The 15,659-nt window shown below is 41.2% G+C and overlaps 2 protein-coding genes across 4 annotated transcripts in view; both read left to right on the top strand.

Moving 5' to 3' along the window:
- trmt112 (tRNA methyltransferase activator subunit 11-2) overlaps positions 1-249 on the top strand; it is a 6,084-nt gene extending 5,835 nt beyond the window's left edge. For 2 of the 3 annotated variants that reach the window (XM_032528341.1, XM_032528340.1), the window contains exon 4: positions 1-249. This exon is cut by the window's left edge and continues 200 nt beyond it. The gene's annotated coding sequence lies outside the window, so the exon portion shown is untranslated. The other variant, XR_004333901.1, reaches the window with a different exon arrangement.
- A 1,481-nt stretch (positions 250-1,730) lies between these two features.
- Positions 1,731-10,689, top strand: tgfb5 (transforming growth factor, beta 5). The gene is made up of 7 exons (XM_032528339.1): positions 1,731-3,279; positions 4,488-4,651; positions 5,286-5,418; positions 5,535-5,645; positions 7,390-7,570; positions 7,957-8,110; positions 10,245-10,689. Exons 1-7 carry the CDS (start codon positions 2,919-2,921, stop codon positions 10,401-10,403), a joined length of 1,263 nt encoding a protein of 420 aa, XP_032384230.1. The 5' UTR covers positions 1,731-2,918; the 3' UTR covers positions 10,404-10,689.
- The last annotated feature ends 4,970 nt before the right edge of the window (positions 10,690-15,659 follow it).

Here is a 15,659-nt window from a genome sequence, read left to right as displayed (position 1 = left end):
AGAGAGAGAGAGAGAGAGAGAGGTGGGACTAAACTTGGGGCCATGAGAAAATAGGCCACACTGTTTGGTTGATTGTTGTTATGACATTTACGTGAGTGATGCTGCCAGTGGAGGGAAAAGATTTCAAGAATAGCTGATGGAAATGTTCCCTGAGAGTAACCCCCAGTGGTTTATCTGTATTTATTTTTGTAACTGTTTTGGGTTCTTTCTTTTTTCAATAAAACTGTCTTGATTTCCACAACAGCCAAAGTTGTTTAAGGTTTTTGTGGAAAATATGGATTCACTTTTATTACAGGCATGCTAAAATATATAACCCCTGAGGCTCCAGGGTGAACCCCATCTCGCCCTCTCTCAGGGTTAAGAAAGTGCTGAGGGCCAGATGACGTGGCAGTGGCTTGTCTATATTTGGCTTTGAGGAAAATAGGCAGAAAAAGCAGGCAGGCTGGAAGTTGTTTTTGAGGAAGTCTTTCTTTTTATGCCACACACACACATGCACTCACATGACACCCCACCTGGGCGGGCTCCTGTGATCTGAGATGTCCCACAGTGTGTCTGCTCATAGAAAGAGTTGAAGTCCACATAGACAAATAAAGTGTCTTTCCAATCATTTCTGGCTAAGATGGTGCAGCAGTAGTCAAGTTGGAACAGAACAGGAGTCTGTTTGTTCGCAAGTATTGTAATCAAAACCTTGCCAGAACAGACGATGAAGGGGGGGGGGGGTTGCCCTGACCAGAAGCCTCAAGGGAGCCTGAGTCTCTCCTACCTTTCCCTTCTACTTACAGCAATTACAGGCCTGCACCCGCAACTATAATAATGGTATAATGGGATGGCAGCAGAGCAGCAATAAAAACCACCCCTGACAGATTAACAGTCCACTTCAAGTTCTGAGCTGTAATTAACGATGAGACCGAAAGAGGAACAGAGAGAAAAGAAAGGGCCTAGATTGGTAGCTAGAAAAGATAAAGATAAAAAGGGATGGGCTGTGGAGTAAATTTAATAGAATTAGGATAAGCCTAAAGCTATCGGTATGAGTGAGTCTAAGCTGAAAATCGCACTGCGGGTCTTACTGAGGCTGCGTTTTGAAGTTGCTGGCATGGACTATCTTCTATTTGATCATTTGGATGTTTAAAGATTTATTTTTGACATTTTGGGGAATTGTCTTGGCTTCTGTGCTGTAACGTTAAATAGGAAGCTACAGTCTGTGGGCTTAGTTTAGCTAAAAGACTAGAAAAAGCTAACCTGGCTTTGTCAAAAGGTTACAAAATCCACCAACTACCAACTAAAGCTCACTGATGATACTGTATTTGTGTAATTTGTAATAAATTTGTAATTTAGAAGTGCTGGTGTGCAGATTTTGTTATCTTTTTCTTCCTGTTCCCAGTGTTTATGCTAAGCTAAGATAACAGGCTGCTGGCTCTAACGTTAAGCTATCTTCATATTTACTATACAGGTTGGTAAGTTATCGACCTTCTCATCTAATTATCGGTAAGATAGTGACTATTGCCCATAATGTCAAACTATTCCTTTAAGCCTGATACTGAGCTGTCCTCAGAGCATGTTCACCTGCAGAGAGAGGGTGGTGCAAGCATTTTTGTGGAGAGAAGAAATTGCAAAATGTGTTTGAGAGAGGAAGATGGCTCTTGCCTACATAATCACACACTCCCTTCCTTTGGTGGCAACCCGCCCCACCACCACTTCTCTCACATCCAGTCCCTCCCTCCTCCACCTCCTCCTGTCTGAGCATTTCTCTCACAGGATCTGCAGAATAATGGAGTCAAATCATGCAGCAGGTCTCAGTGTTTTCAACAGAGCTTTCAGGCTGGAGCTCACTTAAACCGGGGATCTGTAAATTACTGTGAAGTTTCCTTTTTTTTTTTTTTATTCACAGCACAAGGACTTCTTTCATATATTTTCCTGCGTCATGTCTTTTTATGTCGTCTGACTTTTTCCGTGTTTTTATGTTTATATGAGGGGAATTAACAGGCCCACCATAGTTTTTTCCAACATAAATCAACAGTATATTCCTACGTTTTAGTGCAGACTTATTTTTGTTTACATATAACGAGGAATGAGAGGACCTCATTGGGTATGTTTTTCTTAAAGCTGTAACTAGATTCTCTGGAAGCGGGTATGGGCCAGTTTTTGCTCCACAAATGGGTGTTTGGGAGGTGAAAGCACGCGAGCCGCGCTGCTTCAGATAAAGTGAGCAGCTCAGGTTTTTGTCTGAAGGATTTGCGACATGGGCTGAGCTCCTGTGATGACTCTTTTCTCCTGAAAGCTGTTGAATCATCCGAGGATGGACTACGGACAATTGAGACGGATAACATGTATTTATCGATTAATTAACTAATTAAATATCGTCACTTTTAGACGCAGAAAGTGCGCGCACACCGGCACGTTACAACCACGGAGCTTTTGAGCGCACCGGATTGGAATTCAAGAGTTAACCAAACTTCCAATCACTAAATGTGAGGTTTTTACAGTGGAGTTTGGTTGTGGTGTGATGTCATTTGGCGTGTGGAAGCAGTTGTACGGATCCGCTTGTTGTTTTTTTAATTCAACAACTTAAATGTAGACTCTAAAGAATAAATGGCAATGCGTCTTTATGTGTCTGCTGTTAAAATATGTAGGCGCGTGTCTGAACAATGTTATAAAACAACCTTAGCAGAATAAGTTTGAAATCAGCAGATGTGAGTTTTCTTTCCACAGAAAGTGGTTTTGACCAAAATAGCCTGTTAGAACTGGATATTGTTTAGGTTTTTTTTTTGCTTTATTTTATTCCAATAGTTTTGGAGACATTCTTGGTTTTTAGAGACTCCGCTTTAGTGGCAGTGTCCCACACTGACCGCAACAGTTTCAGCTGGATTTTCTCCACGGCCGTTCAGAGAATCTCTGTCCCTCCGTCTCCTCCCCGGACAATGTGGCTCCTCCGCCTCTCGCTGCTGCTGCTGCTGCTCCGGTTCTCCGGTGTGTTGCTGGTGGAGGGTTTCAACACGTGCCACTCCATCAACCTGGACGCGCAGAAATCCCGGCGCATCGAGGCGGTCCGCGGACAGATCCTGAGTAAGCTCCGCATCCGCAGCCCGCCGGAGAAGGACGAGGCCCCGCCGCCTGGCACGGTGCCCCCGGAGGTCATGCTGCTCTACAACAGCACGCGGGAGTTGCTGAAGGAGCGCGCGCGTCTGGCCGAGTCCGCGTGCGAACGCGAGAGCAGCGAAGAGGACTACTATGCAAAAGAGGTGCAGAGGATTGACATGCTTCCCCCCCGCACCGACACAAGTAAGTCCACATGATGTGAGAGAGCTTCTCAATGTGTGGTCCGGGGTCCTTATGGGTCACTGAAGGGGGTCCAAAATGAACCTGCTGAAATGATTCAAACATTTACTTACATTCTTTTCTTGTGAGTCCTTTAAATAAACGTAGTTTACCCGTGGAACGTCACCACTGGTTCCAACCTGATTAAAACGCAATTAAAGAGGGATTCTTCTTCATTAGATTGTTTCTTTTGAAGGAGTTTTAGCAGCCCGAAGAGTAGCAGCAGCAGTCCATTGTTTGTGGATTTACCTTAGCATTGTCCTTTTTCTTTTATGTATCACATATTTAGAATAAAGTGCACAGACTGAATAAGATTCAGCTCCGTACCATTTCCCATACTGTGTTGAAACTATCAGTGGTCTGGAATAATTCAGATCCTACTTATAAAAGTATGTCAAAAGCGCTGTTTTACAAGTAAAACGGCTACATTCAAAATTTTACTGAAGTAATAGTAGGCTACAGGAGTACTGGCAGTAACATGGACATGTTAAATGTTAAACACACAACTGGTGGTGCAAAAAGGGATCCTTTAGGGTTGGTTAAATAGCTGATGCATTGATGCATCTTTTTATGTAATCTGGTCCAGTTGGCTCTAACTGACTGCTTTATTTATGGTTTGGATAGTTAATCAATTTGATAAGTGTTGTGTGGAAAATGTTTTATACGCATGTTGAATAATATCTCAATAAGAACTGTGGAGAAGGTCAAATTATCAGGAGTTATCATGCCCTCCTCTTTCAACAGCTGCTAGAGAAGTACCCTTGAGCAAGGCACTCACTCAATAACTCCGATGCCTTCAGAACAGCTTTATGGTGGGAAACCGCCAGTGGTGGTTTGTAGCACGCATCTCTCACAAATAGAAACAAAACTTGATGTTGATGGACCTCATTTGGGAGATTTTAAGAGTGATGGTACTGGATACTACATGGTACATAATTACATAACTGTTTAGTTGGGATGTGACACAACAATTATCCGTATATTAAACAGAAGACCAGACGCATTTACTCAGTTTGCCCAAACCTTTCATTTAGTTTTGAGACACTCATCAGCAGTAATTATGTCCGAGACAATGCATCAGCTCCACAGGGTTTTTAAATACAACATTGTTGGAGAAGACGTGAGATGTTGTTGGATCATTCGTCATCCTTTTTGTGTTTTCTTTCATCCAGATGCCGTACAGCCAGCAGCTCCCAACCCCCATTACAGAGTTGTCCACTTTGACGTCAGTGGAGTGGACCTGACCAACAGCACCCTGGTTAAGGCTGAGTTCAGGATCTTCAGAGCTCCCAACCCGCAGGCTCGGGCCTCAGAGCAGAGAGTGGAGATCTATCAGGTAAATGACAGTATTATGGCTCAAAACGCCCTTGTTTATCACTTTGACTGCAACAGAACCACCAAACTAGTATGTAATTAGCAAAATTGGGGAGAGACAATTGGATTGCTGTCTTTTTAAGCATTTACATCCAAATAAACCCAATTTTCTGCAATGATGAAGCAGGCACTGAATCTATGCTTTGTTTTTTTTTTTTAGATTTTTTCCTGCAGGAATGTGGGCGCCAGGCCAACATGACTATTATGACATCAAATCTTCACACATTTAAACTATATTTATATTTTGACGTGAGGGAGACATTTCACACCTTTTCACAGAAATATGTTAGCCCCAGGAAAGTGAGTAAACAAAATATACATGTCTGATGAGAGATTTGCAGGTTTTTGTGGGCTTTTATGGCACAGTGTTAGGCTCTGTGCCATTCATGTGTTGTGTAAAATGAAGGAAGATGAACTCACTGCCCCCTTTACCACAGTGGAAATTATAATATTTACTGACTTTCCGTACGTTGTGTGTGTGTGTGTGTGTGTGTGTGTGTGTGTGTGTGTGTGTGGGTCGTGTGGGTGTGTGTTTGGGGGTGTTGTGTGTGTGTGTGTTGTGTGTGTGTGTGTGTGTGTGTGTGTGTGTGTGTCAGCTGCTGAAGCCAGATGAAGAGAGTACCTCCACTCAGCGTTACATTGACTCCCGCACTGTTCAGCCGAAGGCAAAGGGAGCCTGGATCTCTGTGGAGGTCACCGAAACCATTAAGGACTGGGTATCAGATCCAGGTTTGCCTCAGCACTTCCTCCACATAATGATATATATGCATAGTCTAATAAATAATATTGTGTTTGTGTGTGTGCTCCATTAGCTGATCTCAATGTGTGTCTTTCCTACTAATTAGAGAATAATCTTGGCTTGAAGTTGGGCGTTCACTGTCCCTGCTGCACTTTTGTCCCATCCACCAACAACATTGTTCCCAACAAGAGTGAGGAGCTGGAAGCTCTCTTCGCAGGTTTGTTGCACTTTTTTTTGTTAGCCAAGTCTTAGTACTCATAAATATGTATGTGCAGGGTGGACGAATAGAACCATTTTCTGAGGCTAACAGTGACACTTAATCTTAAACTGTGTGTTTATATTTTGTATTCCGACTAGAGGGAAACATTTTTATGCCGCTTACAGAGAAATTCAGAGCAGCTGATTCTTGTCATTGAGAGAGACCTTCAGGTAAAAACTTCGATTATAGATTCAGTCTGAACATGATGAAGTTTCCGTAGATGTTGGTGGTTTCTGGATGAACATGCAACATTGGTTTTATTTGGGCCACATGTGATAATTAGCTGTTGTTTTAATTCAATTCAATTTCAATTCAATTTTATTCATAGTATCAAATCATAAAAAAAGTTATCTCGAGGACAGACCCAGGCTCTTGGTAGGCGGTGTCTGACGGGCCGGTTGGGGATGTAATGCACAGTGGCCAGAATAGTCACAATAAAGACAATGGAACAGTGACTACAAATTGTAGTCCTAGTAGTTCATGTCATAGCAGGCCACTGCAGGGCGTTACAGGGTGTAGCGTGGCATGGCAGAGCATAGGTGGACACGGCAGGATGCGGCAGGACGCAGCAGGACACTGCAGGACATCGCAGGTCGTTGCAGAGCGTTGTACGGTGTAGCAGGACCATGGAGATAGCTGCAACCAAGACCTTGTTTGCCATCCTAATCCAAGAAAATAGGCTTTGCGAAAAGTAAACATAAGGATTTAATCACAACACATAGACAAAAATACGTGAACAAACATGACGGTGTAGTTAAACTTAGCCTGAAAGTGGAGAAAGATATTGAACAGGTTGGTTGCAAATGGCTTTGTAAGGGAATTAAAAGCACTTTTGTAAGATTTATCAGCACAGCAATAATTCCACAGGTCACAATATGTGAACATAAAGTGGAGAGTCTTCTGTAAGGCGCCTCCAAAATGATTAATGAATCACTTACACACAATCGTACAGGAATAATGGAGAGACTGTTCTTGCACACACTGTGAAAGTGTTGCTTCATTTAGGCCCCAAATTATGGCACTTTCCTCAGGATTTACACTCAGCCGGGCCAAGTCAGTCTTTCACCACTTGGAAAAAATGTAGACTTTTGATACTGATGTAAGACAAGCAGGGGCTTGTTTTGAGCTCCGAAAAAACATGAAATCAGTCACAAACAGGCAGGCTGTCATTCCTGGCTTAGGAAACAACTGCATCATGTATATGGACACATATATATCAGTTTATGTACTGTAATATTTGTAAAACTTTAAAAACTTTAAAATGTGTCCCACAGCCTTCTCAGAAAAAAACCCTTGGACCTTAGCGTATTATTGTATATGAACTACCATTTTTTTTCCGGCATCTAAAGTTTGCAAACTGGAAATTCAAATGCAGGAATTTGGTAGTTCCCAACCTTTTTGCCTTGTGATCCTTCACAACAAAGCAATGTCTACTCACAAATTCTTGTTGCAGGCTACATTTATCTTGCTTTATGAACAATGAGTACTGTTCCTTTTATCATTCTTCACAGAGAGGGAAGATTATCCAGTACAGTGTATGATTTAAAAAAAGAAGCTATTTTTCTTAGAGAAATGTGTCCAAAAAATAATCAACACAAATATTTCCTTTCCTGTAAATTTACCAGGTTTATCCTGCGACCCCTTGGGGGTCTCGACCCTCAGGTTGAAACCCCTGTAATGACTGTTACATTGCTCTCCGCAGGTGTGGATGATGAGCAGCTTCGTCAGATCAGAAAGCCCGGCCAGGTTAAAGGCCAGGCAGATTTCAGCACCAAGACGCCGCACCTCATCCTCACCGTGCTGCCCAGTGACAGAGTGGACAACCCGGTCAAGAAGAACCGCAAGAAGAGGGCGGCCGCCACAGACACCACAACCTGCTCCCGGTAGGAATGCCAACCAGCCTCGTTTGTTATGTGTGAATGACTGACAGCACTGACATGTAGTTTTGTAATTCTGAAATCTCGTCGTGGTAGATTTTTTCTCCAGACCCAAAACTTTGCAGACTATTGTGTGGCAAAACTAACAATATTGACCCTGTGTTTAGACTGCAGGCCAACATGCGTTTTATTTAGACTACCTCACGCTGCAGAGGAAAACTCTGGCAGCCTTGAATAGTCATTACCTTGTGATGGCTGGTTCTTCAATAGTAACCCGTTGTCATTTTCCCATGACCTTTTGGGCCCTTGCCCCAGACCATGAAAGCAGGAGGGGAGGTGAAATATTTCAAATACATGTACTGTATGTTGTGTCTCTTCTCTGTGTGTCTCAGCGGTGCAGACCAGGGCTGCTGCCTGCGCTCGCTTTACATCGACTTCAGGCGGGACCTCAACTGGAAGTGGATCCATGAGCCCAAAGGTTACAAAGCCAACTTCTGCGCCGGCAGCTGCCCTTACCTCTGGAGTGCCAACAACCACTATAACTTGGTGAGTTGGTGTACTTCCATTTCTGTAAGATGATATATGACCCAGGTCTGCATGTTGAAGCTTTATTGGTAGCATCTGAAATGTTTCTGTAATACCGAGAATTGATTTAATTGTCTTTTGTTCAGACAGTTCCTGATATGAATCAAAATTTTAATTAGGCAAAATTAAATATGCCTGCTGCATGGCGGTGTTGTTACAGTAAGGTACTGTTTTGATCTTTTTTTCCTCTTGTAAAGGTATTGTATTGATACTAGTATCGAACTATTTCAGGCAATACCCCAGTCCAGACACAGACACCTTGATATCTCTGGTCACTTTGTGACTACCTGCATCTCTCATACCCCATAAGGGTACTGTGATACACACCACCACAACAAACATGTCTGTTTTAACCACTCAGGCTAATAAGTTAATCTACCCTTTTTAAGGAAAGTAAAAAAAAAAAAAGTCAACTGTGCTCTTTTTTTTCTTATATTTTGCTGCAATCTTGAGATTGACAACCGTTTTCTTTGGTTAATAATTTGAATGGTAAAAGACTTCTCAATGTCAGAGCCAAACTTCATATATAAATAGTTGTGTTGCTCCAGTACAAACAAAACCAACTTCAATAACTGAAGTAACTCCACAGTCTCTCTAGTAAAACACTCCAATCAACCTCAATGTACAGAAACTATGAAATGCGGGTGACATTTCCCTTTAAATGAGCTTTAAGTGCATTGTTTGTGGCGGCCAGACACCGCAGTTAGCTAAGATTGGTTAACCCCAGCGTCATAAATGGGCTGTCACCTGGCAGAAGCCAGTTACATTATAGGGTTACGCAACGCAGCCTGTTTGTCTCGTAGCTTGTGACTAACTCTTACAGAACCTTCTGATTTACTTTTTCTTTCATTCTTGGTTGTAATATACACTAGATTTGTAGGATTCTCACGTTTATTTGATACTTAAGTTGGCTGCAATGAGACATTTTGCTGCTGACAACAAATGCCGCTGTGTCTTTCACAGGATTTGATTGGCTTGGTTTGATGGAGTTTGGCTAGAGTTTGGTTAGTTTAAAGAAACCATTGGCAGACAGGGGTTATAGGATAAAGTGCCAATGGTTAATCTTTGACAGTAATACATTTACTTACACAGCCTTCTTTAAAAGCCCCTGATACATTAAAATATTAAATATTCATGACTAAATACACAGCTATCCAAGTTTAGAAAAAGATTTGTAGGTATTTTTGTGAAGCCAAATCTGCTTTATCAGCTGCTGCTTCATAAGAAATACTTATGTTTCTGTTCCTGTTTTTCTCCCATCTACATCACACACTTTCTGTTTATCTTCAGTTATTGGGGTATTTATATTATTTTATTACAAGTACTTACTTTTCAATATTTATGGTCTCAGGTTAATATAATTTAAATATGCTACCGACTCTTGCTTCTTTGCTCTAATTACACATTCAACTTAACTTAATTTTTAACGTCACTTACACCGCAATATTGTTTCTCTTATCATGGCAACCGCACTTTAAATTCCTTTTGTTGACGCGCATTTTACTTACTCATCTACCATATTTCATTGTCTATTTTTGCCTGTATTTCTTGCCTTGTATTTCTTGCCTTGTATTTCTTCGTGCTTACTTGTTTGTGTGTTATTGTTTTGTTTTTCTGTTTTTTGCGTTGCTGCTATGCTGCTACTTGTAACGACAGAATTTCCCCGTCGTGGGATAAATAAAGTATAATCTAATCTAATCTAATCTTAGACATGTCCGGAAATACGCTTATTGATACTACTAGTTTGTTAGCTTAGCTTAGCATAAAGAATGGAGACAGGAGGAATTATTGTCGGACTATTCCTTTAACAGTGGCCTGGCAACCTAAGCGAACAACCCCACAACTGTCATTACATTTTGAGTCAAACTTTGTTAAATCATGATTGGTGTAAAACGAACATGAAATCAACTTTTTCAAATCGAGCTCTGCACACTACACACACATGAGAAAAACAAAGAGAAAACACAAGAAACAGGAAGTGTCTCAAGTAAAATAACCAAAGCTGTTCTAACTTTGGCAAAACATTCATATTGAGAAACTGATTTCTTTGTTGAACACTCTGATTAACTCTCCTTTATTTCTTTTCCCGGGTCAGATTCTGCCCTTGTACAACAAGCTGAACCCTGAGGCCTCGGCCACGCCTTGCTGCGTTCCTCAGGACCTGGAGCCCCTCACAATTATGTACTTCATAGGCCGCACACCACGCGTTGAGCAACTCTCCAATATGGTCGTCAAATCCTGCAAGTGCCGATGAGTTCAGAGGAAGAGGTGATTACAGGACCAAAACTACAAACTCTTTCTCTTAGGGGTGGGTGTGTAAAGCAAGAGAGGGCAGACGGATCCTTTGTACATTAATCTTCGCTGTTTGATCACCTTTACAGACTTTTTAGATGTTATATTTTCACTCAAATATCCCATTCTTTACAGGCATTAAAAATTGTTCATTCTCTGGACCTTTTCTGTTTGATATAGGAAACTGTAAATATGACAACATAACTGTATTAAACCTGTACTTGGATATTAAAGGGGGTGTTGTGTGATTTGGCTGCATTTGGTCTGCATGAAAAGGATTCTTTTTATCAGGATTTTGATTCCCCCTCAGTCGTATATATTCCTGCGGGCGCGGGCAGAGGAGCGAGTTAGACGTGTTTGCTTTAGGTTTGAAGGTGTTGATAGGAAGGAGGTGGCGTGGAAAGGTTTGCAGACTGAGATCTTTGGGCGAGGGAGGCAGGGAGCAGATAGAAAAAAGAGAGAGAAGCTGTGTCCAGGCGGAGGCCCTGCCAGCTCTCTGTGGTTCCCGGGCTGAAATCTGCCCGTCGTAAACAGGATGTGAAAGATTTCCAGACACCGACCCGACCACTCACGGAACGCTAGATTTAAATGCTTCCCTCATCTCCTCTGTCTCTCTCTCTCTCTTTCTCTCTCTCTGCTGCTAGAAGTTCTGGGATTTGTGGTGGGAGGAGAGAGCGAGAAAAGAGAGGCTTTGAAAATGAGACGTGGGATGATAGGGCTGTATTTGGAACGGCTACAAGTTTGGAAGGTGGTATTTTGCAGCCTTAGAAAATTTGTACCTATTTGGGTCTGGCTCAAATATTCCGTAATCACACTCATGCTTATTTTTCTGAATGAGCATTTATTATCTTATTGTGAAAAAGCTGTTGACTCATTGCTCTTCTTATGCTATCATTATATTTTGATCATACCTGTGTTTTACCACCGGTCTCACTGATTCTTTCTCACTCACACACGCACACACACACACACACACACACACACACACACACACACACACACACACACATACACACACATCTACATATAAGTCTTTCTTTACACTCAAGTATCCCATTGACCACTTATGACAGAATGTCTTAATGCTGAAAATAAAATAAAAAACATCCTCAGGCTCATTTTAAATATGACTCTCTGTATGCCAGTGGTTTGTGTGTGTTGTGTGTGTGTGTGTGTGTGTGTGTGTGTGTGTGTGTGTGTGTGTGTGTGGTGTGTGTGTGTGTGTGTGTGTGTGTGTGTGTGTGTGTGTGTGTGTGTGTGTGTGTGTGTGTGTGTGTGTGTGTGTGTGTGTGTGGTGTGTGTGTGTGTGTGGTGTGTGTGGTGTGTGGTTGTGTGTGTGTGTTGTGTGTGTTGTGGTGTTGGGTGTGTGTGTGTGTGTGCGAGCGTGTGTGTGTGCGAGCGTGTGCATGCCTGCATGCGTGTGTGTGTGCTTGCATGCGTGTTTGTGTGTGCGTGTGTGTTTGTGGCAATGCCTTATAGCACAGATATTATATCCTGGATTTTATTGAGAATTTTATTGAACAGGTGGTGTTCTCTTGATTATTCTTTTGTTTGGGGGGTTGTTTTGAAAACTCGGTTGACCGTAAAGTTTTAGTTGAATAGGAAGCAGTCCAGTCTGATACACAGAAAAGGTTTTTACGACATAATGGATGGCACTAACAGAGCAAGTGGCTGTCATGCATTTACTGAAGTTACATCTTCTTTCTAATTGGCTGGCAACTGTTTTTTTTAAAACAACACTGTATAGACGTGGAGGAGCTGCAGGTTATGTTTTTTTGTCATTTGGTATTCCCATTTAAATTCTTTGTTTATTTGTTTGTTATGTTGGTTAGCCAATCCTTTAATGTCCTGAAATTGACGAGAAACACGTCCATCTTTACTGCTTTTTTGTCCAAAGGACTTCTACTGTTAAAATAGCTTAAAGAGATACAAACTGTTCTCCAGCCATTGCAGTAAAATGGAGAGAGAGAGAGAGAGAGAAAGAGAGAGAGAGAATTTACACAGTGTGCGTGCGTGCGTCTCTCTGTCTCTCTCTCTCTCTCGGGGTGCTAGTGCTCGAGTTGTGGTGAGGCTCCCTCCCCCCGAGTAAACTAGCCCCAGCATCTGTTAGTCTTTTCCACTTAACTACCCCTTGCTATATCCAACCTGTACTTATCCCACGGTAGAGCGCCTTGCTCCGTCTCACACTGGGTCCCACTGTCCTTGAGAGAGAAGTCTATCGACCCCCTCTCTAACACGCATACACACACACACACACACACACACACACACACAATGTGAACCATGTCCGTGCCGTTGACCTTAAGAGGGAGTATATACATGCAGACCCTCCTGGCATTAAAAAGCACACCCCCATACATCTGGCCTGTAAAGCCTCCATATAGCCAAATCTGTCATGATTCATGGCTCTGGTTCTCCCTATACTGACCAAAAAATGTAAGAGAGTCCTTGATAACGTTTTGTAAAATGTTCTTGAGGATGACAGAAAAGAATTCTCTCTTTCTCACGTGCATCTTGTGGTCCATTTCAAAAAAAGCTCACATTACAGGTTTGGACGAGACTTTATTCGTCACACTAGATTGAAATTGTTCCTATTTATTTCTGGCAGTTAAATGAAAATACAGGTCCCGGGGCAACAGGACACAACACAAACAAACACAAAATTAAAAGTTATACAAGCAGCCAAGCGGCCATGAGACACTGGAGTAAACAGAAGATACCGATCTGTGGCCTCAGCATTATTGAAGCCATATTCTCCGAGCAGTCAAACTTGGGAGACCAGAGCGGTACTTGAGGCCCTATTGGGACGAAACAGCTAAGAGGCCAAACCCACAGAGGCCTGGCTGTTCTCTTCTTAAACACAGGAGGGTGACATTTCTGTTAATTCTTTTTGGATTCATGGCAGGCTGATTCCATTCAAAAGTGACACTAAATGGTGTTCGTTGACAGTAAAGTCTATTTGTATTGAGCTGAACTTACTACTGGAAGTACTCAGATCTTGAACTTAAAGATCCTCTCCAGACATTCTTTGAATAATATTTTGTGTCGGATTTCTCCTTTTTACTAAAAAATCAACTGTCTTTTAGTCTTTGAAACGACATCTTTATTAAAACAATCCAGAATCTATAAATTAGAGTTGCTGGACAACAGGCGTTTTTTACTTCATTGTAAAATCCATTCTCAGTGTATGTGTGCTGGAGGCTTCAAGTTTCTTATTCACAATTTTACAAGTTGAACACTCGACCAGGATTGGCTTCCAAACTATTTGTGATGTCATAAATCATATTGGGCCCCTGAAAATGGGATTTTCAATGAGCACATAGAAGCTTACTATTTTCAGCTGATGATTGTGAAAATACTCATCTAGTGTCAAACTCTACATTTACGTCATTGTGTACAACGAAGCTGAAACATTCAACTGTGGGAACTAGAAAGAAAAAGAAATGTAATGGAAGGAAACTTAGAGTAAATATAGCAATGTCCCACTGTAAAAAGAAAACGTTTGTTTTTTAAAATTATAAATGTGTTAGTATGTTTCACTTTACACACAGCATCCTGCAACCCGCAGTTTGAAACACAAATCTGAAATTTAATTTGAGAGATTAAGACAAATTATTTAATCTGAAACTGATGGAAGTCTTGAGAAATTAGTGAGCCACAATTCAAATATATTCTTATAACTTATTTTTATTGTATATATTAAGAAGAAGAAGAAGAAAAAAAAACAGTAAAAACTCGAACGAAATATAGCTGATGGGTCGTGGTCAGCACGCCAGTATGTTGCCATGTGAATATCTTTCTTCTTCCAGCCCTCTGTCAACAAATGACAAAATACTGTATGTGGCAGCCTGAATTTGAGTGAGGATTTAGTCAGTTACTTATTTTGGCCCTGGTAGAGGGCAGAATGCCACAATGGCTTCTTGTAGTAGTGCCTGGTTCTGAGTAGGCATAAACTAAGTGTTTATTCCGCATTCACAAAGAGCCAAGTTCATTCAGGACTTTCAGGGTTCAGGTTTCAGGTCATTTTACTTCTCCTGCTCTAAGTGGACAGAGGTCTGGGAACAACAAACTATGTCCCAATTTTATACTGCATATTATTTGTATTCAGTGAGTATTATATACTAATCTTTTTTTTCATTCAACACAACAAACAGACATTTGACCATGCCACAGCCAATTAAACCTGATGTTGCCTTTCCCATAATGGAATTATCCTAGTCACTTTCCCCTGCTAAGGCATACAGCTTATTAATTAAACACTAGTATCGGATTGGTTCTCAGTAACGGCCAACGTATCGTATTGGGACTGAAAAAGAAACGGATCAGTGCATCCCTAACAAAGAGAACCCAAAATATCAATTTTTTTCTTTCTGGAGCTGTACGTCACAATTCACTTAGATTTTTTTTCTAGCAACAAATACATCCTCCATTTCCTTTGTGCATTGCATTGTGGGAAAAGTGTACACTAACAGTTCACTCAAAACAGTAGTTTTGTAGTAATTTTCTTTTTCTCTTTTCCAGAGTGAACACTCAAAAACAGCTTAGAATTGGTATGAAATTAGGACACAGGTTTGGTTTTATGTCACATAACATTACTAAATAGGCACTACAGGCTTTGTACAATTTAAAGGCTCCCTGTGGAGTTTTCTTGTAAACGTCACTTTGCATCCACTATTATTCTCCAGAACGTATTGTGTATCATTGTGTGCTTCAGGTCTGATAAACATGTTAATAGTATGCATAAATGTTTTAACTCAAATTATTGTTCAAAGCTGATTTTTCTTAGAAGTTTGAGACCAGCATTCTTTACATCAGTGTTTACTTGTTTGCAGTCTTTTCCTTTATCACTGCCTTTGTTGACACATCAGTGTGTTTCTTGACACGTTACTGAAAGTCGTCACACTGATTTAATAAATATCACAAAGGCATGTGCACAGATGAGCTCTATTAAGGTTAGTGTCAATTAGCAATCTGGTATTGATCACTTTAATGTGCCACTTTAAGACATTATGAGGCATCTAACAGGGTTCAACTTAGGCAAGATATATCAGTGGAAAGGGGTGAAAAACCTGCAGCTTTTTTATGGTGCGGAGGGGTAGAGTCTTTAAAAAATAATAAAAACAACAACAAACTGTATCAACCAAGAGGAAAAGTCATCACAAGCAGAAGAAACACCAATTTAAGGAAACTTGATAGTATAGTTTGTAAACACCACAAA

The sequence above is a fragment of the Etheostoma spectabile genome, chromosome 10 (genome assembly GCF_008692095.1).
Source record: "Etheostoma spectabile isolate EspeVRDwgs_2016 chromosome 10, UIUC_Espe_1.0, whole genome shotgun sequence".
In the NCBI taxonomy this organism is placed as follows: domain Eukaryota; kingdom Metazoa; phylum Chordata; class Actinopteri; order Perciformes; family Percidae; genus Etheostoma; species Etheostoma spectabile.
Note: the sequence above shows the minus strand (reverse complement) of the source record. Positions and strands in the feature narration are given on the sequence as shown.

Bases quoted from the DNA above. Each gene is read 5' to 3' on its own strand.
- tgfb5 (XM_032528339.1), top strand. From the start codon at position 2,919: ATGTGGCTCCTCCGCCTCTCGCTGCTGCTGCTGCTGCTCCGGTTCTCC. The intron at 4,652-5,285 runs GTAAATGACAGT...TGTGTGTGTCAG, and splicing joins AGAGAGTGGAGATCTATCAG to CTGCTGAAGCCAGATGAAGA. The intron at 7,571-7,956 runs GTAGGAATGCCA...TGTGTGTCTCAG, and splicing joins GACACCACAACCTGCTCCCG to CGGTGCAGACCAGGGCTGCT.